This window comes from Corylus avellana, chromosome 9 (genome assembly GCF_965113065.1).
Source record: "Corylus avellana chromosome 9, dhCorAvel1.hap1.2, whole genome shotgun sequence".
Lineage (NCBI taxonomy): Eukaryota > Viridiplantae > Streptophyta > Magnoliopsida > Fagales > Betulaceae > Corylus > Corylus avellana.
Genome location: NC_142498.1, coordinates 7,208,139 through 7,230,153, shown reverse-complemented (window position 1 = coordinate 7,230,153; position 22,015 = coordinate 7,208,139). Strand labels below are relative to the sequence as shown.

General features: G+C 36.6%; 2 protein-coding genes across 4 annotated transcripts; one reads left to right on the top strand and one right to left on the bottom strand.

Moving 5' to 3' along the window:
• Nucleotides 1–252: 252 nt before the first annotated feature.
• On the bottom strand, nt 253–9,170 carry LOC132190016 (Ribosomal protein S5 domain 2-like superfamily protein). Of its 3 annotated transcripts, none has more exons than XM_059604888.2 (9): nt 8,965–9,170; nt 6,093–6,213; nt 5,696–5,809; nt 5,159–5,259; nt 4,332–4,388; nt 3,131–3,203; nt 2,986–3,053; nt 1,484–1,616; nt 253–748 (listed from the first exon to the last, which is right to left on the bottom strand). In XM_059604888.2, the coding sequence occupies exons 2-9, from the start codon at nt 6,196–6,198 to the stop codon at nt 633–635; spliced, it is 768 nt and encodes a 255-aa protein (XP_059460871.1). In that variant the 5' UTR covers nt 6,199–6,213; nt 8,965–9,170; the 3' UTR covers nt 253–632. The 3 variants fall into 3 exon arrangements, with proteins under 3 accessions (XP_059460871.1, XP_059460873.1, XP_059460872.1); XM_059604890.2 differs by having other exon boundaries at nt 4,368–4,388; XM_059604889.2 differs by having other exon boundaries at nt 6,093–6,210.
• Nucleotides 9,171–11,748: 2,578 nt separating this feature from the next.
• On the top strand, nt 11,749–21,375 carry LOC132190145 (AIG2-like (avirulence induced gene) family protein). The gene is made up of 5 exons (XM_059605045.2): nt 11,749–11,921; nt 13,259–13,331; nt 14,730–14,822; nt 20,095–20,178; nt 21,080–21,375. Exons 1-5 carry the CDS (start codon nt 11,788–11,790, stop codon nt 21,206–21,208), a joined length of 513 nt encoding a protein of 170 aa, XP_059461028.2. The 5' UTR covers nt 11,749–11,787; the 3' UTR covers nt 21,209–21,375.
• Nucleotides 21,376–22,015: the final 640 nt, after the last annotated feature.

The following is a 22,015-nucleotide window of genomic DNA, read 5'->3' as shown; positions in this document are numbered from 1 at the left end:
ATTTGCATCAATGTGAAGATCAACTTGATTATCACAATACAATATGGCTAGATGGGTATGTGAAACTAGAAGGTCATATAATAGATAAAACAACCACTTTAGTTCAAAGGAAGTGGGGCTTTGGCCCAATACTCGGCTTTGGCAGAAAAATGTGAAACGTATTGCGGTTTTTTTTAAAATAAATGTGAAATTAAAAGGAAAAAAAAAAATTGGAATACCGACACTGCAAGAATTAAAAGTTTGAAATTATGATTACAAAAACACTAATACTTCAGGAATAAGTACTGAAGTTCCCTTTATAATTTTTTTCAATCTTCTATATTTTATAAGTATATCCACCAATCAAAAATACAAACACATGTGACTAAGAAGAAGAGGAACATGATTCTTCATATAAATTGAATCTCCAAACACAATTTCGTCCGGAAGACCATACTTGTGAGATTGAAAACACCTACCAATACCAGACTACAACATGCGGTGGGGTTATAGTAGCAGCCATGAATATCTTTCACATAGGACTTCTTTCATCAGGTACAACTGCCACCATTTAGAAAGGATTGGCTTAAAAACCAGCACCAGTTAAACTTCCATTGAGATTGTCTGTAAATTACTCCCAATAACTTTTGAAATCACCCAGCTTTAGATGAGTCACTAGGGTTTTGCAGTGGCAAGCTCCTCCTGAGGAAAGCAGACATCTTAGCACTCGCAGCACGTCCTCGTTCAAGACATCGAAGATAATCATCCACTGGACCAGTTTTAAGCAAGAACCAAATTAGATCAATAATCAAAACTCTTGAACCCATAAAGAGACACACACAAACTTCTGAGACATAATCCTCTTCTGACCAAGTAAGAGAAATTTTTATGTAATATTGAAGAGCCTAAAATGAAGAGCGCCTGCTAATTAGACAAACTGTTGAAAATTCGGGTGGCTCAGGTTGGACTTCCAACATCTCAGAAATATGCCAACCTCTGTTCACCTAAGAGGGAGATATTAACCAGAAATTGTTCCAGGATTAGAAGTGTGAAATACTAATGACCAGTGAAGCCAATTTTCCAGCTTTCCTGGGAAAACCATTTCCTTGATCAACTAGATACCTATTGTTGACAAAAGTCTGGGAAATCTGTTGGGAATCAAGAATACAGCAGTTTGTCCAATAAATCAAGGATGAAGTTGACTTGATCTGGATGGGAAATTGCATCTGCCCTTTTAAATTATAACTCCTGGAAAATCAGTTTCACCAGACCATTGGAATAAATATACAATTGCCCTCAACCATTAATTACTAAAGGTTGGTAAGGAGATGAGGCCAATTGAACTAACGTGTAACTAAGATTTAACTCATTCAAAATTAGGAGTAAAGAAAAGCTGAGCTCACACAAAGAAGAATGCTAAGGAAACATTGAATACCCAGAAAAAAGACTAGTAAATCTTCAAGATTAAGAGATGAAACAAGATTCCTGTAAGTGTTACAGATACCTGACATTGCACCCTGGGTAACAGATGTGATAATTGCCTGTTCCACTGGCTCCCCTTCCACCTTTAATGATCCTTCCGGGAGGATAGAGAGAGTCAAGTTCGGAAAGACCAAATATGCAAATGCTTTCGTTTTCTGCAAACATAAGACAAATTAAGGGTGACATATTTTAAGTATAAACCAAAGAAGCCCAATGTTGAAAATGTCCATCTTTAAATCCCACAACATAACGTATGCATAGATTTCTTGTCACAGTAGAGAAACCACAACTGTGCAAACAGATTACCTAAGAGAATATTTACAATGTAATGAGTTTTTCAATTTTAGGTTAAGATTTTAGACACTTTGGGAATGATGCAGACAATAACAAGTGGATGCATTTAAAAGGCACAACAATATGAATTAGGGTGCTGATATTTCTGCATCATTTTTTGCTGCTTCCACGCCCTCAATAACCAGTCGATCATATGAACAAAAATAACCTTCAAACAGTATCATCCTTCATCTCTTCTTGTTTTCCCGCCTCCCACATCCACATGCTCACCAACCCAACCATCTACTCAAGCTCAGCTTTCAACCCAGACTCCAATCCCCTTAATGTGGTGAAGAAATCTGGCAGCGAGTGACTGAGCACTGGAAAACGTGTGCACCTCCACTCACCAAACATCAACTCCAGCACCACTCTCAAAAGACAACCGTATCCACCAAATCAATGACAAGCACAGATCCTGCTTCCTTCATTTTGAACACAATCTGTAATTTCGCTTGCAAATCAAGGGAAATTTTGGCCAGAATGCCTCAAAGACCTCGAGACTAGCAGAGTGCCAGGGTTCACAATGTGCAGGCAAGCATACTGTGAATGCATTTGCATTCGACTAACTTAAAAAGACAATACCCTCTCTGTACTGCCCACTTTGAATCATGATTCTGCAAAATCCACCTTCCTTCACAAACTTTCTATGAATAGAAGTTACCTGCTTTGATAATCATACAGGATACTTCGAGGTTGAAGGTGGTTTGAGCAGAATAGATCCTCAAAGGTGATCCTTTTGATATCACTTTTATGTTCAGTCGCCGAGAAAGAGAAAGAAAAAGAAAAGAAATTTACCTCAGGCTAGAAGAAATTTTGGAATAAAACAAAAAGTGATCTTTTAACTTTTTTATTTGTTAGTCTCAGTAGAGTGGTGGTGCTCTTTTTTCTCAGCTTAAAATTAAGATTCGAACTGGTCTAAATGAAACAAATCTTCAAATGTCATGTTTTTGGCATTTGTTCTCTGTTTGATTGCTGAGAAAGTGTTAGGAAAAGAAAACAAACAGACAATTTGTTTATTTTAGTTTGATTTGTACTCTAGCATTTTCAGCAATATACTAAAATTTGTTTTACCAAAACCATTGATGAGGGTGCAGAAGCAATAAAAAAAAATTAAAAAATAAAAATAAAAAAGATAAAATATCAGAACCCTAAGAAGTACTATAAATGGAAAGCAAGAAAAAATATAATCACCTGTTCTTCTAGCTTGGTGGGATCCAGTAAAACGCATCCACTATCTGCTAAACAACAACATATTGCAACTGCCAATAGCAGTTTAAAACTGTCAGCACACACTCATCGAAGAGAAACATGGAAGATAACCATAATTATTTATTACCAGCAAGATGCTTTAGAGGAATTCCAGCATCAACAAGGGCAGCACATGCCGCATTGATGGCACATGGGAGAAGCTATGCAAAAAATTTAGTAAAGGAGTTTTTCATCACATTGACATAGAAAAGGAGACAACAAATAATAAGATGGTGGTGAAGCTGGAAAATCCTACAAGGCATAGGTGATTTTTCTTTTTCTTTTGTCTTCTCTTTCCTCATGATAAGTGCCTAGATCAAGGAAATTGATGTCTCACGGTAATAAAGTTAAGACCTTGTGTTCCTCCATGGCACTAAAACGGCACTAGTCAACCAATTGAACAGTCAACACAAAATGAATTGTATATTTCGTACAAGGACTGGGCTCCATACCAAAAAAAAATATAAAAATATTATCTCCTCCATGAAAAAGTACCTTAAAATATAAGAGGTAAATGAAATGGAGGTGCAACAATAACATTTTCTGTGTGAAGCATATCAAAACGAGTCAAATCCAAGGGACCTCCAAACACCCCTTCACAAATGAAGCTTTTAAGTACAAATTTCCAGAGAAAACAGGACAAATTTTAAAAGGTTAAAAGAGACGCTCAGTCAAGTCATTTAACCTTTTCCACAGGATGTATGAAGGTCCTCAATAAAAGAAAAATATAAAATATAAAGCAAAATGTAACCCCCCCCCCCCCCCCCCCCCCCTTAATGCAAATCTTAATGAGGACTTTTAAAGCATAAAAATGAATGGTAGCATTTGTAGAATAGAAGTTCCGCAAAGGTATGCAAAGATTTACATGGAGGCAATATTAGTTAAAGTTGTCAATTATATTCCAATGACTACTTTGGCTTGCCTATAGGAAAGGAAAATACAAACCATATATATGCATGCATGTGTATATTGTTCCTTTTAATCACAAATCAAATGGTCAATGTCTTACTTTGACCATACTAACCGTTAAATATTAATAAAAGTAATTTTACAAAACTGAACCAGGCCGAAACATAAATGTTGGCTGACACAGCCGAAACATAAATGTTGGCTGACACAGCCGAAACATAAATGTTGGCTGAAAGGAAGGGAGCAAAATAGACTGAATTTTTTAACAAAATGAAATAGAAGGTTGGTGGACTGGTTTACTCGCCAGTATGAAATATCCAGCCAAAGTAGAATAAAATTGATAACTATCATCATATCAAATCTCCAGAAACTGCTATAACCATATTATGTGAAAGATGCATAACCATGAAGGATACAGAACCATCATCGTTGACAACCTGCAACAGAAACATAAAAAACTCAGATATGGTACTGTAATTAGATGAAAATATTTCAATAGTAGCTTCAAAAAGGTACACATCAACACCTAAGGTATTTGAAGAATGAGCCCCTTAACTCAGTTCTGAGCTACAACAGACACTGTTAAGAGATGCAGATGAATGATAGCCTATACCCTTTCTATTTACTTGTTAGCATGATGGGTAAATAGAAACTGCCCCAACCACCCCCCCCCCCCCCCCCCCCCGGGTCAGTTTTGGGGGTAGTCAACTGATACAAACCTTGAACTCACCCATGAAAACTGGCTTGCAAGGAAAGAGTACCCAATAACTTATATAAACATGGTTAAGATTCTACTTAAGTCATGTGGAACACTTAGGATCGTGATATACTACCACACTCCACAACTAACATCCACAGCGGTCCACTCTATCTAATAGGTCGTCTCCCTCCATGACTCAAACCCAATACGTAGTGCTTGGTTTTGATACCAAATGATACAAGCCTTATGCAAAACTCACCTTGAAAACCGGCTTACAAAGAGAGTGTCCAGAGCTTTAGACATATGGTTAAGATTGTACTAAAGCTATGTGGGACACTTCGGACACTTAGGATCGTAATGTTACGATATAGAAAATACAAGACTAACAACACTAAGGTCACCTATTCAGAACCACAGTCATTATGTAGCCATGACTAAGGAACAGCCAAAGCAACACAAGGTCCAAGAAAAGGCAAAAATATGTCCACAAAAACCAAACCAACTTACCTGAACAATAACAGATGTGGTGGTATTTGGATTGATAGTCAAAACGCAAATGCTTTGCAAAGTCCTCTTCACTATCATCTCATACTCCTTTTCAGGTTTTCCTGAACCACAGCGAAACACACAAGTTCAAATGACAGGAGTCGTATAAGCCACACCTTGAACCAGAGGTCACTGTTTGTATTCCAAATCCCATTAACATGTTTATTCATATGAAACCCCTCGTCCACTGAAAAATGACTGATTCCCATCTTCATGAAGTGGCAAACCCAAAGCAAGGATTCATATGACTTAACTGGCTTCAAGCAAGATATTTACCACCAATTAAATGCTAAACTAAAACTCCTGCATAAATTGTCAACCACATTAATTTTGATATTTCTAGATAATTACAATATCCCAGTTCCCATCGAAGTTACATGTTGAGAAAACAACCACATTAAGTAGGCACATTTTGAAACTTTTATTGTAAGCATATTATAGTAATGGCAGTATTAGCCAAATGCAAAGTTGGGTAACAAAAGTTGATAGAGAACTCACCAATTTGCCCTGTCTTAGGCTTCCAAATCACTTCAATGCAAGCCTTCTCAGGGTTTTCGTTCTTCTTTGTTCCGGCTTTTGGCCCATAAACTGCAGCAAGAACTTTGGTGTCTCCTAAAAAACAAGCATTACCAACCCAAAAAAATAAATAAAAATGGTAAGATGTGGTACCCCAACCCAAAAAAAAACCAACACAAAGTAACTAACTAAAAGTTAGCAAAAACAACTTCAAACCAAAAAGGAAAATAAATATATAAAAAAGGACCCAAACCCAATAAGAAATGTGATAAAATACATAGGACTAGAATGACAAGATAAGCCAAGACAACAGATTATTGAAAAATTCCCAGCAAAAGAAAAATTCAAACAATTAAAAGCAAAAAAGAAAAAGATTTACCCTGAGACCAACTGGCAGAGCCATGAGCACGGTTGAGGATGTTGCGGGAGCAAGCGAGTGGTCTCAACTGGTTTGCTGTACGCCCATCTACTCTATCTATTTCCATTGTCCAATTAATCTTCTAGCGTTCAAACCACAACCACAAAATCAATTGTCTTCAACAGCAAAATACCATCAAATTTACCCAAACCCAAAAAATACAAGGAAAAGCAATTGCGGAACAACTACAAATTTGAAACCATCACATAATGAATAAAATGGTAGTAAGGTGATTTTCGGAGATTTTCAAAAGAAAAATTGTAGAACATAACATAGCTTGGAGAAAAGATAAGTTATTTGTTTTATTTTACTTAGGCCAGATAGTTAATACAGGCATTAGGCATAAAAACTTTGAAAGTCCTTTGCCATACCAAGCCCAACCAAAGAAACAAGACACATATTTAGCATAAATGATTGCATAACATGGGGTTACACATACAACATGACACAGAAAAACAGAACGACTACTAATCTGTATAACATAATACTTTGTCCATGTCAAGATTATTGTTGTGTCTCTCCAAGATCTGCCCTAATCAACAAGACAATACAACTTTCTATATCAAGATCTATGACAGTTTGGAGTCATTGAGAGAGAGAGAGAGAGAGAAAAGAAAAAAAGTCACCATATTACCTCTCTTCCAATAGCGTGTCAATCAAAGAAAATAAACCCCTTAAAATCTGTTCCAAGAACATGTTTTAAGGCTACGTACTGGGGGTGATAATTCATGTTCGCATATCGTGTTCAAGTCATTTCGAAGCACAGGTATAACTCTAACTCAACCCATTTGATTAAAATGGTCAAACCTCTCAATTATAACCTGCTAATTTTGTGTCGGATTTGGGAGTCATAAAAATTGCCAGCCCTAAATATTGCATGTCGGGTTCAAATCACATCGAGACATGAGTATAAGACTATATAAGTCAACCTTAACCCGACCTACTTAATTACGATGGTCAAACCCCTCACCCTAACTCACTTATTTTGTGTTGGTTTGTGTCAGGTACTTATATAAAAAATTAGCAGTCCTACTACCAACAACCCTTGCATCCAACATTTATAATGGTCACAGAATCTTAACAAGTAACAAGGAAATTGACAATGCTTTTGCATATGCTTTCTTCATGTGCCCTGATACAATCAGTGAAGCTCTTCAACAGGTAAGTTATAAAAAATAAAAATAAAAATAAAAAAATAAAAAATAAAAACTGTCCGTAGCAGCAGACATGTAAGATTAGCAAACAGCTAATGTAGGACTTGGGGAAAAAACAAATAAATAAAAATACAGCTACAGTCATTTTTTTGAGATTTTATCTGAAAATCATTAGCTTTGCTGATGATGAAATTGTAGACCATATTTCCGCTTATTTCTGGCTATCTAGATTTGGTCATGAATTTTCCAAAAGAATGCACTATTAACTTTCTGCATGAGATAATACATTTCTTCCGTGCATCTCTCTCACCAACTTTGGATGACAAAAAGGTAAGATTCATTGGAGATTGGCTTCAATAGCAACATTGGGCACATTTGAGAGCAGAAGCTAAACAGAATGCTTGAGAATGTTTATTTTTTTACTATTATGGTTTGGTAACCTCAACTTGGGACCCTATCAAGGTTTGGTTCTCTCGCAGATTGGCCGAGACTAGCAAGCCACGCCTTCTTCATACTAGACTAAGAGAGAAAACTTGCAGAAAGACAAGGCTGGATTGTTGTACCCATGGACAACCTTCCAATTCAATTTTTAACCAGAAAATTAATGAAATTTTGGCTTGATGTTCTTTACAAGAAGTGTGATGGTATCATTGTCTTTGCTCTCTCCACTTGATGTAAATTCATCAAAAGAAAGCTCCTTTCCATACTTTACGAGACAAGAGAATGTTCATTTCCACAGGGAAAGTAATAGGGCATCTACCTAAACCAAATAAACCTAATGTTACAATATTTTCCACAAGTATTCAATTTTACCATCTGTTAACATGTTCCCCACAAGGTAGAAAAGAAAGTGAGCCCACTGATCCAAAAATTAAGCTGAAATGGGCATTTGAGTCGCTCATTTTGCTTTCACAGGCATATTCATGGTTGCTACTCACTTATGTTCAAGGTTGGATAAGCAGAGGTTCTATTTACACATACACAAGTAAACACCCGTTAACAAGTATTAAGTATTTTGAACTCTTAAGTTGTGGAAGAGCAAAAATATGTTCATCATCAACAAGCACAATAAAGACAACAACAGAATCACTGCAAAATCACATTAGGGGGCAGCATCACATTGATTTATTGACATCATTTCATAACTTCAGAAAGTATCAAAAGCAAATGTTTTCGCAAAATCGAAGACGTGGATCACAAAATTATATTAGCAAAATTAAATTTTAAAAAACTGGAAAGGAAAACAGCAAGTATTCCTGAAACAAAATAAAAAACAGGCCATCCTCAACCATTCTTGGCACTGCAAATTGGTACTTAGAAATTACAAACTCGCTTCGTATCGAATGAGTATTATTACAAACAAATAATTTTTCTTTTTCTTTTTTTTTTTTGAATAAATGATAATCTATTATAAACCAAACAAGTATGAACACTATAGAGACTCAAAACCAGAAAAACGAGAGCAACAAGGCAGAGAACAAGCTTCAAAGCCAAACTAACTCAAACTCTCAAACGCACTAAACAGACTCCTTCAAAACCAGAAAATAGCAGACAAAACAAAACTTTACAAACAAATAATTACCCCTCAACAACAAAAGAACGAAAAAAAACAAAAAAAAAAAAAATCAACAGCACAACAATATAACAAATAAAAAATAAAAATGTGATCTTTCTCTTACCTTTGGTCGATTTGTCGAGAATCTGTAGCTAGAAGGCGCGGCTGTCTTACCGTGAGCAACGCCGTGCGGTGGTGCGGTGGCCCGGAACGTTGGCGTAGTGAAAAAGGTTTTCAGAGAGAGATTTTAGAGAGAAAAATATTAGGGCGAAAATACATTAAGGTTAGAAGATGGAGTCCTGGTCTGGAATTTTCCCGCTGCGCAAAAAGACTCCTGAAAATTTAAGTTAATAAAAAAAAATTAATGTTCTTAATCAATATTCATGTTAAATAATCGCTTAAAAAAATAAGAAAAATTACAGTTTACCCTAAAAGTTGACAGCGTACCAAAGTTTCAATTTTTGCAATTCACCTTTACAAAGTTTCAATTTTTGCAATTCACCTTTACAAAGTTTCAATTTTTTCAATTTAACCAATAATATCTTAAAATTCTCATAGTGTCCCTACTTTTTATTTTTTATAAAAAAAATAATAAAAAAATTAAAGAGTACAAAAATGGACAGATGGCATAGCCACCCCAAATTTTTTTTAACATTTTTTATAAAAAAAAATAAAAAATAAAAAATTATGAGCAATATGAGAAGTTTTGGATATAATTTGTCAAATTGTAAAAATTTAGAACTTTGGGGTGGATTGCAAAAATTGAAACTTTGGTGTTCGAATTAAAAAACATTCTCAACTTTGGGAGATAAACTGTAATTTTTCCTAAAAAATAATTAAATTAATAAAAAAAATAAATTCAAAATAAATACAAACTGTGACGTTTTATTTTCATTAAAATCATCTAATGAACATATTGAAAACCTAAGATGAAACGACAAAGGTTGAGATTTAACGAAAACAATTTCTAATCGGGATACTTTAGTAAGGCCCCCTGAACTTCCACCCGATTTTACAGACCCTCCCTAAAGTTCCAAATCTCTCATTTTGGACCCCTAAACTTCCATTTGCTCTCACTTTAGACCCCTTTGTTAGTTTTTAACGTTAAAGTCAAACCGTCTTACTTTTTATGCCCATTATACCCTACTCAGCCCACTTGAAATTCTGAAAATGCCCAAAACTACACTCACCTCAGCACAAAACGACACCGTTTTGAGCATTAAATTTTTTTTTTCTTTAAAAAGAAAAAGAAAAGAAAATGCAAAACATTAAAAATTTTGAAAAACTTAAAATAAAAAAAAATAAAAAAACCAGCCCAAAACGGTGTCATTTTGGGCATTAAAATTGTTTTTTTTTCTTTTTTAAAAAAATGCAAAATATTTTTTTAAAAAAAAAAAAAGAAAAAAGGTGGCTCCAGCCACCTTCATGGCCAGCCACCCCCAAAAGGCCAAAAAAAAAAAAAAAAAAAAAAAAAAAAGAAAAAAAAGAAGAAGAAGGGGGAGGGGTTTGGGATGAGTTTGGGCTTTTGGAGGTGGTCCAGGGCTTGGGAGTGGTTTTGGCCACCCCCTACGCCCGGTATGGGGGTGGCCGAAACCACCCCAAGCCCTTGAGGGTAGTCTGGCCACCCCCAAAAGCCACAAAGCCATTCCATTTTTTTTTCCTTTTTTTTTTGGGCCTTTCGCGATTTTTTTTTTTTTTTTAAAAAAAAAAAAATTGCTATATCTTCTTTTTTTTTTTTTTTTTTTTTAAATAATAATAATTTTAATGTCTAAAACGACGTCACTTTAGGCTGGGTGGGTGTTGTAGTCTTGAGGCCCAAAACGATGTAATTTTAACGTAGGGATATAATGGGTATAAAAAGTCAAACCGTTTAATCTAACGTTGAAAACTAACAAAGATGTCCAAAATGAGAGCAAATAGAAGTTCAAGTCTAAAATGAGAGATTTGAAAGTTTAGGGGTCTGTAAAATCGGGTGGAAGTTCAGGAGGCCTTACATAAGTTTCCCCATTTCTAACCAAACTGTGTCGTTTTACTTTCATTAAAATCTACTAAAGCTAACATTTGACTTGACGCCGTCTAATTCTGTTTCATATCTCCTCGAACCTTCTTCACAGACTTCACCCGAGCTTCTCAAACTGAATAGTTATCACTGATCTTCTTTTTCTTTCAAAATTAATCATGCAAGGCCAAGTTATCATGCAACTTGCAAGCCCAAGTTTTGGACTGCCATTTTCAGATTAATCTCTCTTCAGAGATCGCCGGAGGAATGGTGCCAATCAGCCCCAGAACCTTCTCTTCTCCCCCTTTCCCTCATATCTCTCTCTGAACCCTCCCACGCAGACAGTGGCCGGCGTCTCTCCTCCCTCAATCTTCTCCAACTCCCAACCCATCTTTCTCTCTTAAATCTCTTCCTTTCTCTCTCTAAACCCATTCACTCACGCTTCAAAATCCATCCTCAAATCATCACCAAATCAACACCCATCACAACTGAACGAGAGCGAAAAAAAAAATTAAAAAAAGAAAAAAAAAAAAAAAAAAAACGAGAAATTTCTTTACCTTCTTTCTCTTCACCTTCTTCTTCTCTCTCTCTCTCTCTCTCTGATTGAAAGGCAGCACAACGAAATGGGTTTCGCAAGAGAGACGGCGTTAAAGCGTGTTCAGGTTATGAGCCGTCGGTTGTTTTAACAACACATGCTGTAGTTAAAAAGTTTTTTTTTTGTTAAATCTCAACCTTTGTTTTTTGTTCTATTTAATCCCAACCGTTGGGAGATTTAACAGCTAAAAGCGTCCTATTTTAATCATCATTTTTTACTGCATCAGGACCGCCCACTATATATATATATACTGCATCAGGACCGCCAATTACATATATATATATATATATATATATATATATATATTACCGTGTTGCTGGGAGCAATAGGAGAAACAGAAAGATCGACAAACAATGAGTGCGAGTTGTGCGACTCAATCTCAGAGCGTTCATAACGTCTTCGTGTACGGCAGCCTCCTTGCAGACGACGTCGTCAAGGTGCTCCTGAAGCGTATCCCTCCATCATCATCCGCCAGCCTCAACGGCTTGTCAGTCTTTCTCACACGCTTTTTTCTCTTTTTGCTTGATTGGCTGTCTACTTTCTTATAACGCACGTGCTAAATTACTCTTGTTTCTCTGTATACAATTCCCAATTATGTGGAATTGGTAAAGGGACAATAATCTCCAGTGATTTATTTGGATCAATATGAATTTTAGCCCGTTATTTGACTTTTCTATTGTGTTGTAAGCATCCTTATTTTGTATAAAATTGTTTCTGCCTTTTAAATATTAATGGACAGAAACAAATATAGCTGACTGATCTGGTTTGGTTTGGTTTTTCAAGTCTATTTCTAGTCATGCATCGATTTCTTGATTGCCATTTTAGTGTTTTTAAAGGCTAAATTGTGAGTTTAAAGGCCATGCCGTGATTTTATCAAACGCTTAACCACGTTTTAACAAATCACATTCTCAAATTGTACATTTTGAAATCGTTATTTTTTAAATCGAACATTTTGAAACTTCAAGGTGAACGGACCCTACATATAGGTACATTTTCATGTGTATCAAAAAAAGTATACTCAGAGTATGTCTTAACATGGTTCAACATGGATTATCTTCTCCCATATGGCAAAAAGTTTTAACATTTGGGATAGATGATTGTCCATTAACTTTGGATTTTGAACACTTCCCTCTTAAATATATGTATCCATAATGGATGGATTGCTCGTAACTTGCTTATGCTTTGAAACATGAACATGAAAGTTTAAGAACCTATTATTGTACGGACAATACACAAAATCTGTGAAAGTGTGAAATTTCTTAAAATACATTGATCATAATTGATATTCTTCAAACATTGCAGCTAGAAAATACCCACTTGTCAGAAATAGTCCTAAATATTGCTCTGGCTTCAACCTTAAGGTTGATGGTAAAGCCTTGAGTTTAATAGTGAGCTTTGATTTTTTTTTTTGGTTCTAGTCATTAATTTCTATTTGGTTTTGATTCTTTATAAATTTGTATGTAAAGATGAATATTCTCTTTGGTGTGCTATTTTGTTTAGATAGATTGGAGTGGCTGCTTCTTACATCTTTATTTCTCTCTTTTGTATTGCTGCTTGGTGGTTGGCATGGTTTCTTAGTTGGCTGCTTCATTCTGAGTTACCTTCCCTAGGTTTTGTTTCTGGTTTGGTTTGCTTGGCAATGAAGCATATGCATACCGATTTCTTGTGTAATATGACTGCAGTGACCCTTCCATCATCGTAGCATTGTTGTTGGCGGTGGTGCTGTTGTCATTTTAATAAAGTCAGTCTTCTCTCCTTTGATGGTCCTTATTGTACATTATTTGTTTGCTGACATTAGTATTGTTTTGGTTTTGAACCTGTTAGTCATAGATTTAGCATCAAAGGACGTGTTTATCCAGCTATTCTTCCTGTGGAGAATAAGAAAGTTACAGGAAAGGTATTTATAATGACTCGTTTCATTTTAATGGTTGCCTGGCATAGTTTGCTTTGAGTAATTGTACCACTTCTATGTCTGTTTGGTTGAAATCCATTCATGCTTGTACATATTTGTTTAAATAATAGTTTTCGAGAATTTAGATTACATTATTCATTGTGCGTCTGAGTAGGATTTCTTTTCGTTGAAACTAGTCAGTAGATTTTCTTACAATTTATCAAAACAATAGCTGGGGGATTTGGAATTTTTGGTAGATTAGGTAAGCCTTCTGCCATATGACCAAAAAAAGAACCAAAAAAAAAGAAAAAGGAATATGCCTATACTGAATCAAGAGAGGAAAACTATATCTTTGAAGCTAGAAGTCAAAATCACATCTTTCTAATCAATGTGTAGACTTCTTGTACCCCACCTTGACTAAGGATTGGGATTTCTGGGTGAGACAGATTTGTTTAATTAGATGATTTAATCTACTGAAGCAGATAAAGTAATAAGTGCTAGCTTAGATTCCAAAACAACTTCACTGATCTCTTCAACTTGTTGAAAAGCACTTGTTATCAGATTGTACAACCTTTCCTGAAACAGAAGGGTCGTTAGGTTACCTCTAGCAATTCTTTAGGTCTTCAATTTTGACTCATTTGGGTAGAGCCACTGGAAATAAGAGAAAAGTGGAAACCTCTTATGGCATCAGCAATTACCTTGGTAGTCAAGGTCAACAAAAGTATTCATATTCTATCAATCTGCAGTATGCATTCTTTGATTCGAAATGAGGTGCTTTTAACTTCAAATATTTCTTTCTTTTCTTTTCTTTTTTGTTTAGACAATATAATGAAATGAGTTGGAGTATAATACAACTGATAATTGTTGCATGATGGGCTGGCCTTGGTGATAGATGTGCTTATGTGGGTACTTCTAGTGCAGTTCCTAAATTAACTGGGAAGCTTGCGCATTCCATAAAGCTCTATTAATCCTCCATTTTCAATTGAAATATAGTTACTTCATATTTCATTTGAATAATATGAATGTGCCCATTCACTTTGTGTGATGTTTCAGTTTGACTGTCACTGTTCCCATTCTTATTCTACTGGCCATGATGCTACTTGCTCCATTTTAAGTTGGTTTGTCTAAACAGGAGGGGAAAAGCTATATGTTTGAGCACCACTTATTGCCATTTACTTCACATGAGTTCTTATGCCACTTTTGTCCCAAATCCCTGAATGTACTACAAGAGCGTTTATGAGACTGTCTAGTTGTGTATTACTCCACATCTGTTTGGGAATAATAGTTAAATTGACTTCACAAGTCTAACCCATATTTATGAACACATTTAGTTCTGAAAAGTTCATGCCCTTCTACGATAACAATACGTAATAATTAATTTGATTAATTGTTGCATTTTTGCAGGTCTTATTTGGTATTACAAATCCTGAATTAGATATTTTAGATACTTTTGAGGATGTTGAGTATGAAAGGAGAACTGTTGAGGTTTCCGTGACGGTGAGTATAATTGAAATTAATTGCTTCTGTGCATCGGTTATAATTATGAAGGTTTTTGTTCCTTCCACACTTTGACAACCTCACTCCAAAGTCTAGTTATAAGCATTAACTTGTTGGTAAGATTTATCAATTTATTTGTATAATCAGTCTATTTTTGGCAACCCACTTAATTGTACTGTTATCATTATGTACATCATCTTTATAAAATAATAATACTAATAATAATGGTAAATAAGGCACCACTTAATTGTACTCTTATCTTTATGTACAATTGTTATTAGCTTATTGTGTAAATAAGTTCTCTTTTGCTCCGGCATTCTGGAAATTCCATCGGCAGGCGCTCCGGCAGACTTTGAGTATCAGGTTGTGCCAACAGGGGCTGTGCCTGAGGATTCCGGCAGTGAGGGGGATATTCCTGGGGTTGTATAATCATCTAGAGCAAGGACTGCCATTAGCCCATCTTCCTTGAAAGCTTGCGAGATAGAAATTAGAATAGTGGAGTTGTCTTTGACTGAAGTAGAGGCGAAGGATGGGTCGATAAAAGGGATGGAAGATACGAATGGAGAATGTATGGATGTTCCTTTAGAAATCCGGAAGGACAAGAGCAATGGATCCCCAAAAGCCAGTATGGAGGTGTCTATTGTTCCTCATTTGATGGAGAATTCTATTATTCTCAAGGAGTCCAGGTTGACAAGTCTAGAATTGGAAGAATATGAGATGGAAGAGCACAGTCCACTGGCATGCTGTCCAGCGATGGGGTTTTCGGTGAAAAAGGGGTCTAATTTTGCTGATAAATTTCTGAAGCTTGTGGAGGAGTTTAGTCATTATGTGGGGATCTCGTGTGATGGGTATGAAAGGAAGCTTTCAGAGCTGTTCACGACGGTTATTGCGAGCAATGAAGGGATGGGAATGGGTGTGGCCTCAAATACAGGGAAGAAAGGTATGAGAGAGCTCAATAACCTTGCATGCTCCATTAATTATGACGGTAATGCTGGTATGGGGAGGGCTAAGGGAAGAAATCTAAGAGATTAGCCATGAAGCCCAGGATTGTCTCTTGGAATGTGAGGGGTTTGAATGAGGGCAATAAGTGCTTGAGGGTGAGGAATATGCTTAGACAATGGAAGGTAGACATTGTGTGTTTACAGGAGACGAAGATGGAATCAATTTCCAGCAGTTTTGTGAATAATTTGTGGGGTTGTGCTTACGTCGATTGGTGCTTTGTTGCTGCTGATGGAGCTTCTGGTGGTATTTTGGTGATGTGGGATTGAAGGGTGGTTTCGAAGATTGAGGTCTATGTGGGGGAGTTCGTTGCAGCCTGTTTATTCAAAAACGTAGAGGATGATTTTACTTGGGCTTTTGCGGGGGTTTATGGCCCAAATTTGGACTATTCGAGACGTCTTCTTTGGGAAGAGTTGGCTGGCCTTTCTAGTTGGTGGGAGGTGCCATGGGTTATTGGAGGTGATTTTAATGTTACTCACTTTCCTAGTGAAAGGTCGGGGGGAGTGCGGTTCACTACTGCAATGTTAGAGTTATCGGATTTCATCTCCGAACAGGGGCTTATGGACATTCCACTTGCAGGAGGGACATTTACTTGGTCCAATTCTTATTCTTGGTCTAGGATTGATCGTTTTTTAATCTCTCCAGAATGGGAAGCCAAGTATCCTAGCTTGCTTCAGAAGAGGTTGCTTAGATTGTGCTCGGATCATTTTCCCATCTTGCTTGATTGTGATGGTATGATTGGGGGTAAGAGGTCTTTCAAATTTGAGAACATGTGGTTGAAAACTGATGGTTTTGTGGAAAAGGTGCGAGCTTGGTGGTCTTCTTAGAATTTTTCTGGCACTCCGAGCTTCATTTTGGCACGAAAGCGTAAGATGTTAAAGATGGATATCATAAGATGGAACGAGAATGAATTTGGCAATGTGAATGTTATCTGCAAAGAGAAAGCAGAAGAATTGAAGGCCATGGATAGATTGGAGGAAGAGAGAAAATTGGGAGAAGAAGAGAAGAATAGAAAAAGGGAGATTGTTAGGGAATTGGAGATTGCTCTTTTACAAGAAGAAATTAGTTGGAGACAAAAATCTAGGATCCGTTGGCTCAAGGAGGGTGATAAGTGCACTAAGTTCTTTCATCGGATTGCCAATTCTAATAGAAGATGCAACTCTATTGAATCCTTGGCCATTAATGGTGTTCCTTCTTCTAATCAAGACAACATTAGGGATCATGCGGTACATTTCTACAAGTCTTTATTTGCTGAACAATGTAATTGGAGGCCTAGGTTGGACAACCTTGCCTTCGATTGTTTGGGAGCGGAAGATGCGGATTGGCTAGAATGTTCTTTTGAGGAAAAGGAAGTGTTGGAGGTAGTGAAAGGTATGGATAGAGACAAGGCACCGGGACCAGATGGTTTCTCAATGGCTTTCTTCCAAGATTGTTGGGAAGTTATCAAGGAAGACATTATGGCAGTTTTTTCATAATTCCATACTCGTGGTAAGTTCGAAAAAAGCCTTAATGCTACTTTTATTTCTCTTATTCCAAAGATTCCTGAAGCTTCCAAGCTTAAGGAGTTTCGCCCTATTAGCCTTATTAGTGGGATGTATAAGATTATTGCTAAAGTCCTTGCTAATGGAATGAGGAAGGTGTTGGATAGGGTGATATCAAAGCCTCAGAATGCGTTCATTAAAGGAAGACAAATCACGGATTTAGTTCTTATAGCAAGTGAATGCCTGGATAGTCGTATCAGTTTTGGGGATCTGGGTTTAATTTGTAAATTGGATGTAGAGAAGGCTTATGATCACATTGACTGGAAGTTTCTCTTGTATATATTGAGGAGATGTGGATTCGGGGAGAAGTGGTGTTCTTGGATTGAGCATTGTATTTCGACCGCTCGCTTTTCCGTTTTGATCAATGGCACTCCTGCTGGCTTCTTTAGTAACTCCCGAGGGGTGAGGCAGGGAGATCCATTGTCTCCGTTTCTATTTGTCATGGTTATGGAGGCGTTTAGTAGGATGGTTGCTGCTGCCACAGAGAGTGGCTTCATTTCGGGCTTTTCTGTGGGAAACAGGCTTTCGGAGAGGGCCAACAGTTCCCATCTTTTGTTTGCAGATGACACATTGGTATTTTGTGGGGCGAATCTTGATCAAATTCATTCTCTTAAAGCCCTACTTGTTTGTTTCGAAGCTACCTCGGGTCTAAAGGTGAATATGGCTAAATCAGCTTTGGTCCTGGTAGGTGATGTGGATAATATGGAAGAATTGGCCGGTGTCTTGGGTTGCGAGACGGAATCGCTGCCTTTGAAATACCTCGGGCTCCCCTTGGGTGCTCGCTTTAAGGCAAAGTCTATCTGGGATGACATTTTGGAAAAGATTGATCGGAGGCTGGCGAGCTGGAAAATAATATATCTTTCTAAGGGAGGTAGGGTTACTCTTATAAAGGGCACCCTCTCTAATCTTTCTACTTATTTCCTTTCCCTTTTTCCTATTCCTGTCTTGGTGGCTAAGCGCATAGAGAAGCTCCAACGTGATTTTCTATGGGGAGGTTTAAATGATGAATTCAAATATCATCTGGTTAAATGGGATAAGATATGCTCTCCTATTTCTAAAGGAGGATTAGGGATCAGAAATTTGAGATTGTTCAACCAAGCTTTGTTAGGGAAGTGGCTATGACGATATGCGCATGAGAGAAGGGCTTGGTGGCGAATGGTCGTGGATGCCAAATATGGGTCCGATTGGGGGGGTTGGCATTCTAGCAATATATCGGGGTCTCATGGGGTGGGCCTTTGGAGGTACATTAGTAGGGGGTGGCGGATGTTGTCTAGCTATACAAGATTTGATCTAGGAGATGGTTCCAAAATCAAATTTTGGGATGATGTTTGGTGCGGAGAAGCGTGTCTTAAGGATGTTTTTCCAGGCCTATACACCATAGCTAATGCTAAAGACGCGTCTATTGCTGACAACTTGGACCTCACGGGGGGAGCTCTTCAATGGCATGTTAGCTTTTCTCGGTCGATTCATGATTGGGAGTTGGAAGTGCTAGCTTTGTTCTATACTTTGTTATACTCTCATAAAATGAATAGGGAAGGAGAGGATAAAATGTGGTGGATTCCATCCAGTAAAGGTAAATTCGATGTTCGATCCTACTACAATGTCTTGGCTAGTACTGAGGCTAATCATTTTCCATGGAAGAGTATTTGGCGCACGAAGGCACCTACGAGAGTGGCCTTCTTTACTTGGACGTCGGTGTTAGAGAAGATTCTCACTATCGACAATCTTCGGAAAAGGAATCTCATTATGATCAATAGATTTTGCTTGTGCAAATCGAATGGGGAAACGATTGATCATCTACTTCTCCACTGCGAGATTGCTCACTCTCGATGGGATGCTATCTTTAGGCGATTTGGATTGTCATGGGTCATGCCTCAAAAGGTGGTGGATTTGTTCACTTGTTGGTGGTCGGGAGGGCGCTCAAGAAATGCCGTTGTGTGGAAAATGGTTCCCCTCTGCATAGTATGGTGTTTATGGTTAGAAAGGAATGCGAGATGCTTTGAAGATTCTGAGAGATCATTGGAGGATCTCAATGCGTTTTTTTTCTACACACTTTTCACTTGGACAGCAGCTTGGCTTGCCCCTTTAGTGATTAGCTATCTTGATTTTCTTGTTTTTTTTTCTTCTCCTAATTAGGCGTTTTCTCTTGTATACTCCCTGTGTACTTGGGTTACGTCCCTCTGCGCTTTTGATATATAAACTTTACTTATAAAAAAAAAATAAAGTTCTCTTTTGCTTTTTCTAATAATGAAGTTTATGCTTTGTTTTGTTATGAATTTCATCATCTATTTACTATTTTCATACTTGTAGTTATCATTTTTCATTTTTTAAATTTAAGTTTTTTGAAAGGCTGTATGGCTCACGATTCAAAGCTTATGCCTTTCCTCATGCGGGACCATTTTTGCTATTTAAAACTATGCTAATGGCAATACCCACAAGCCGTTGTGTTTGACGGACGGACGCCATTTGGTAGCTAACCTGCCTAACATGGAGAAGGTAAGCTACCAATTGTTTTACTCCCAAGTAGAAATGAAACCTTAAAACTAAATTCAATTTCATGGTACATTTTAAATGCTGGAAGTGCATGATTCATTTCAACAGGAAGGGTTTAAATCAGGCTCTCCAGTCATTGTTCCTGATGACAACTGAGAATAATCGTGCCATTTAGTCTTGCCCCAAAAAGTTCATTCTTTCTTGAGAAGTGCTAAAAAGAAAGGTGGAAATTTTTGCAGGATAATTCTGAGAAGTTACAGGCTCACACATATGTATGGACTGACAAAAATGATCCAAACTTGTATGGAGATTGGGATTTTGAGGTACACTTTTGTACTCAATCTTTAATCTCATTAATGTCTGTAATTATTGAATTTCTGCCATTGAGCTTCGCAGATGTTTTTTTTTGTTTTTTTGATAAATGCAAAATCAGTCATTGTGGTTTCACCTATTTGCAATACCACAGGGAGCTTCGAACATATTTTTATACCCTAAGGAGCTAATTGCAAATAGGTGAAACCGCATGGACTAAGTAGGGGCTGGGTATTATACAAGCTTTGTTTGATATGTCAATGCCTCTAAGTCTCAATAGTGAATTGGTTTCATATTTCTTGCTCTCCAATCTCTCAGTGCACGATTTCACTTCACTTTCATATTTTGTCCATTTTGAGCAAGGTGGACATAGGGTTATTTAACAATACACACATACACATAACTCCAAAAACATTTTTGGTGGCTAGAAATATAATTGCCTTGTAAATTTTGTCCTAGACATTTTAAATTTCTATTTGCCTATTTTTTTTCTGGAATTAAGTAGCACTAAGATTTTTCACGAGGACATTGTCATGCTTAATTTTGTTGAGTGTGGGGCACTATTAAGAGATCACAAAAGAAGGGTGCCTCTATCATTCCAGTAGTTTCTAGGCTGTTTTCAAGTCCATAAAACAAACTGGTCTTTGTCCTTCTGGTTTAGGGGAAGTATCAAGACGTTATAAACTTGTGATAAAAATAATTGTTGTGATGCCATCAAGGAAAACAAATTTTTCACTATATCATGAGATACATAACACATTAGTTATAAGGTATGGTCTTGTTTGGTGAATGTTAGAATTACTTTTCCTCGTAAATTGTTTTTATTTTTTTCCTTATAAATTGAAATTTGTTTCACTCTCACCCCTCGCCCAACCATTTTTCTCCAATTGACTTATCCTATTTATTCAAAAGGAATGGAAGGGAGTACACATGGATGATTTTATCAAGATGACCACTGGGTTTGTGGAAGAATTGGAGCTGCCTGAATCAAAGCCAAGAGTTACCACATACGAATCCTTCTATAAGCAAGATGGTCAATAATAATACCCCCTTCTCTTAAATGCTATTCTTAATTTGTAAATTCTGAACTGTGCTTACATCTCTCTGTCATTCTATCATTGCCAATGTTTTCATTATTAAAGTATATTTTCATCCATTTTATTCGTTCTCCAGAATTTATTTGCAAATAAAGATGAATTTATTGCAGAGGTTAAGTTCTCAATTTTATTTCTAAGAGCTTTTTTTCATAGAAAAATGGAATGGGAGAAAAACAAGAAATTATGTACACTATTTGCACCAGCATAATTCATAAACTGTCATGCTTCAAGTCTGAAACCACAATACAAAACACACACAAATCCCCATCATATATCTCTGCCTGAAGTATTACCGGGAAGAATCACAAATTGAAAAGGATAAAAGTGTCATCCAGTATCATGTCCAGGATTTATATTACATGGTGAAATATTCAGAATTGCCTCACAGTTACAATTTATATATAAATATTTATAAAAACAAATTTGTTAAGTGGATCAGACCAGATCACACACGACAGTAGTGAAAGAAACACCGACACCTGCTCAATAATGAATTAGGAACCTATCCAGTTAAAATGAATCGTAGAATATTCAATTAGTTATATTTTGGGATATTTTTGTCTCTTTAAAAAGTAAAAAAAAAACAAAACAAAACAAAACAAAACAAAAATACTCTTCAAATATAACTAATTAGATATTATCCGGTTTAAATAAATTAGAGAAAATCATGTTCCAACCATAATGAGGAAAAAAAATACTGCACTTTAAAAATTAATGAACATTCATCTCAAAAGTTTAAGCTAATAAAAAA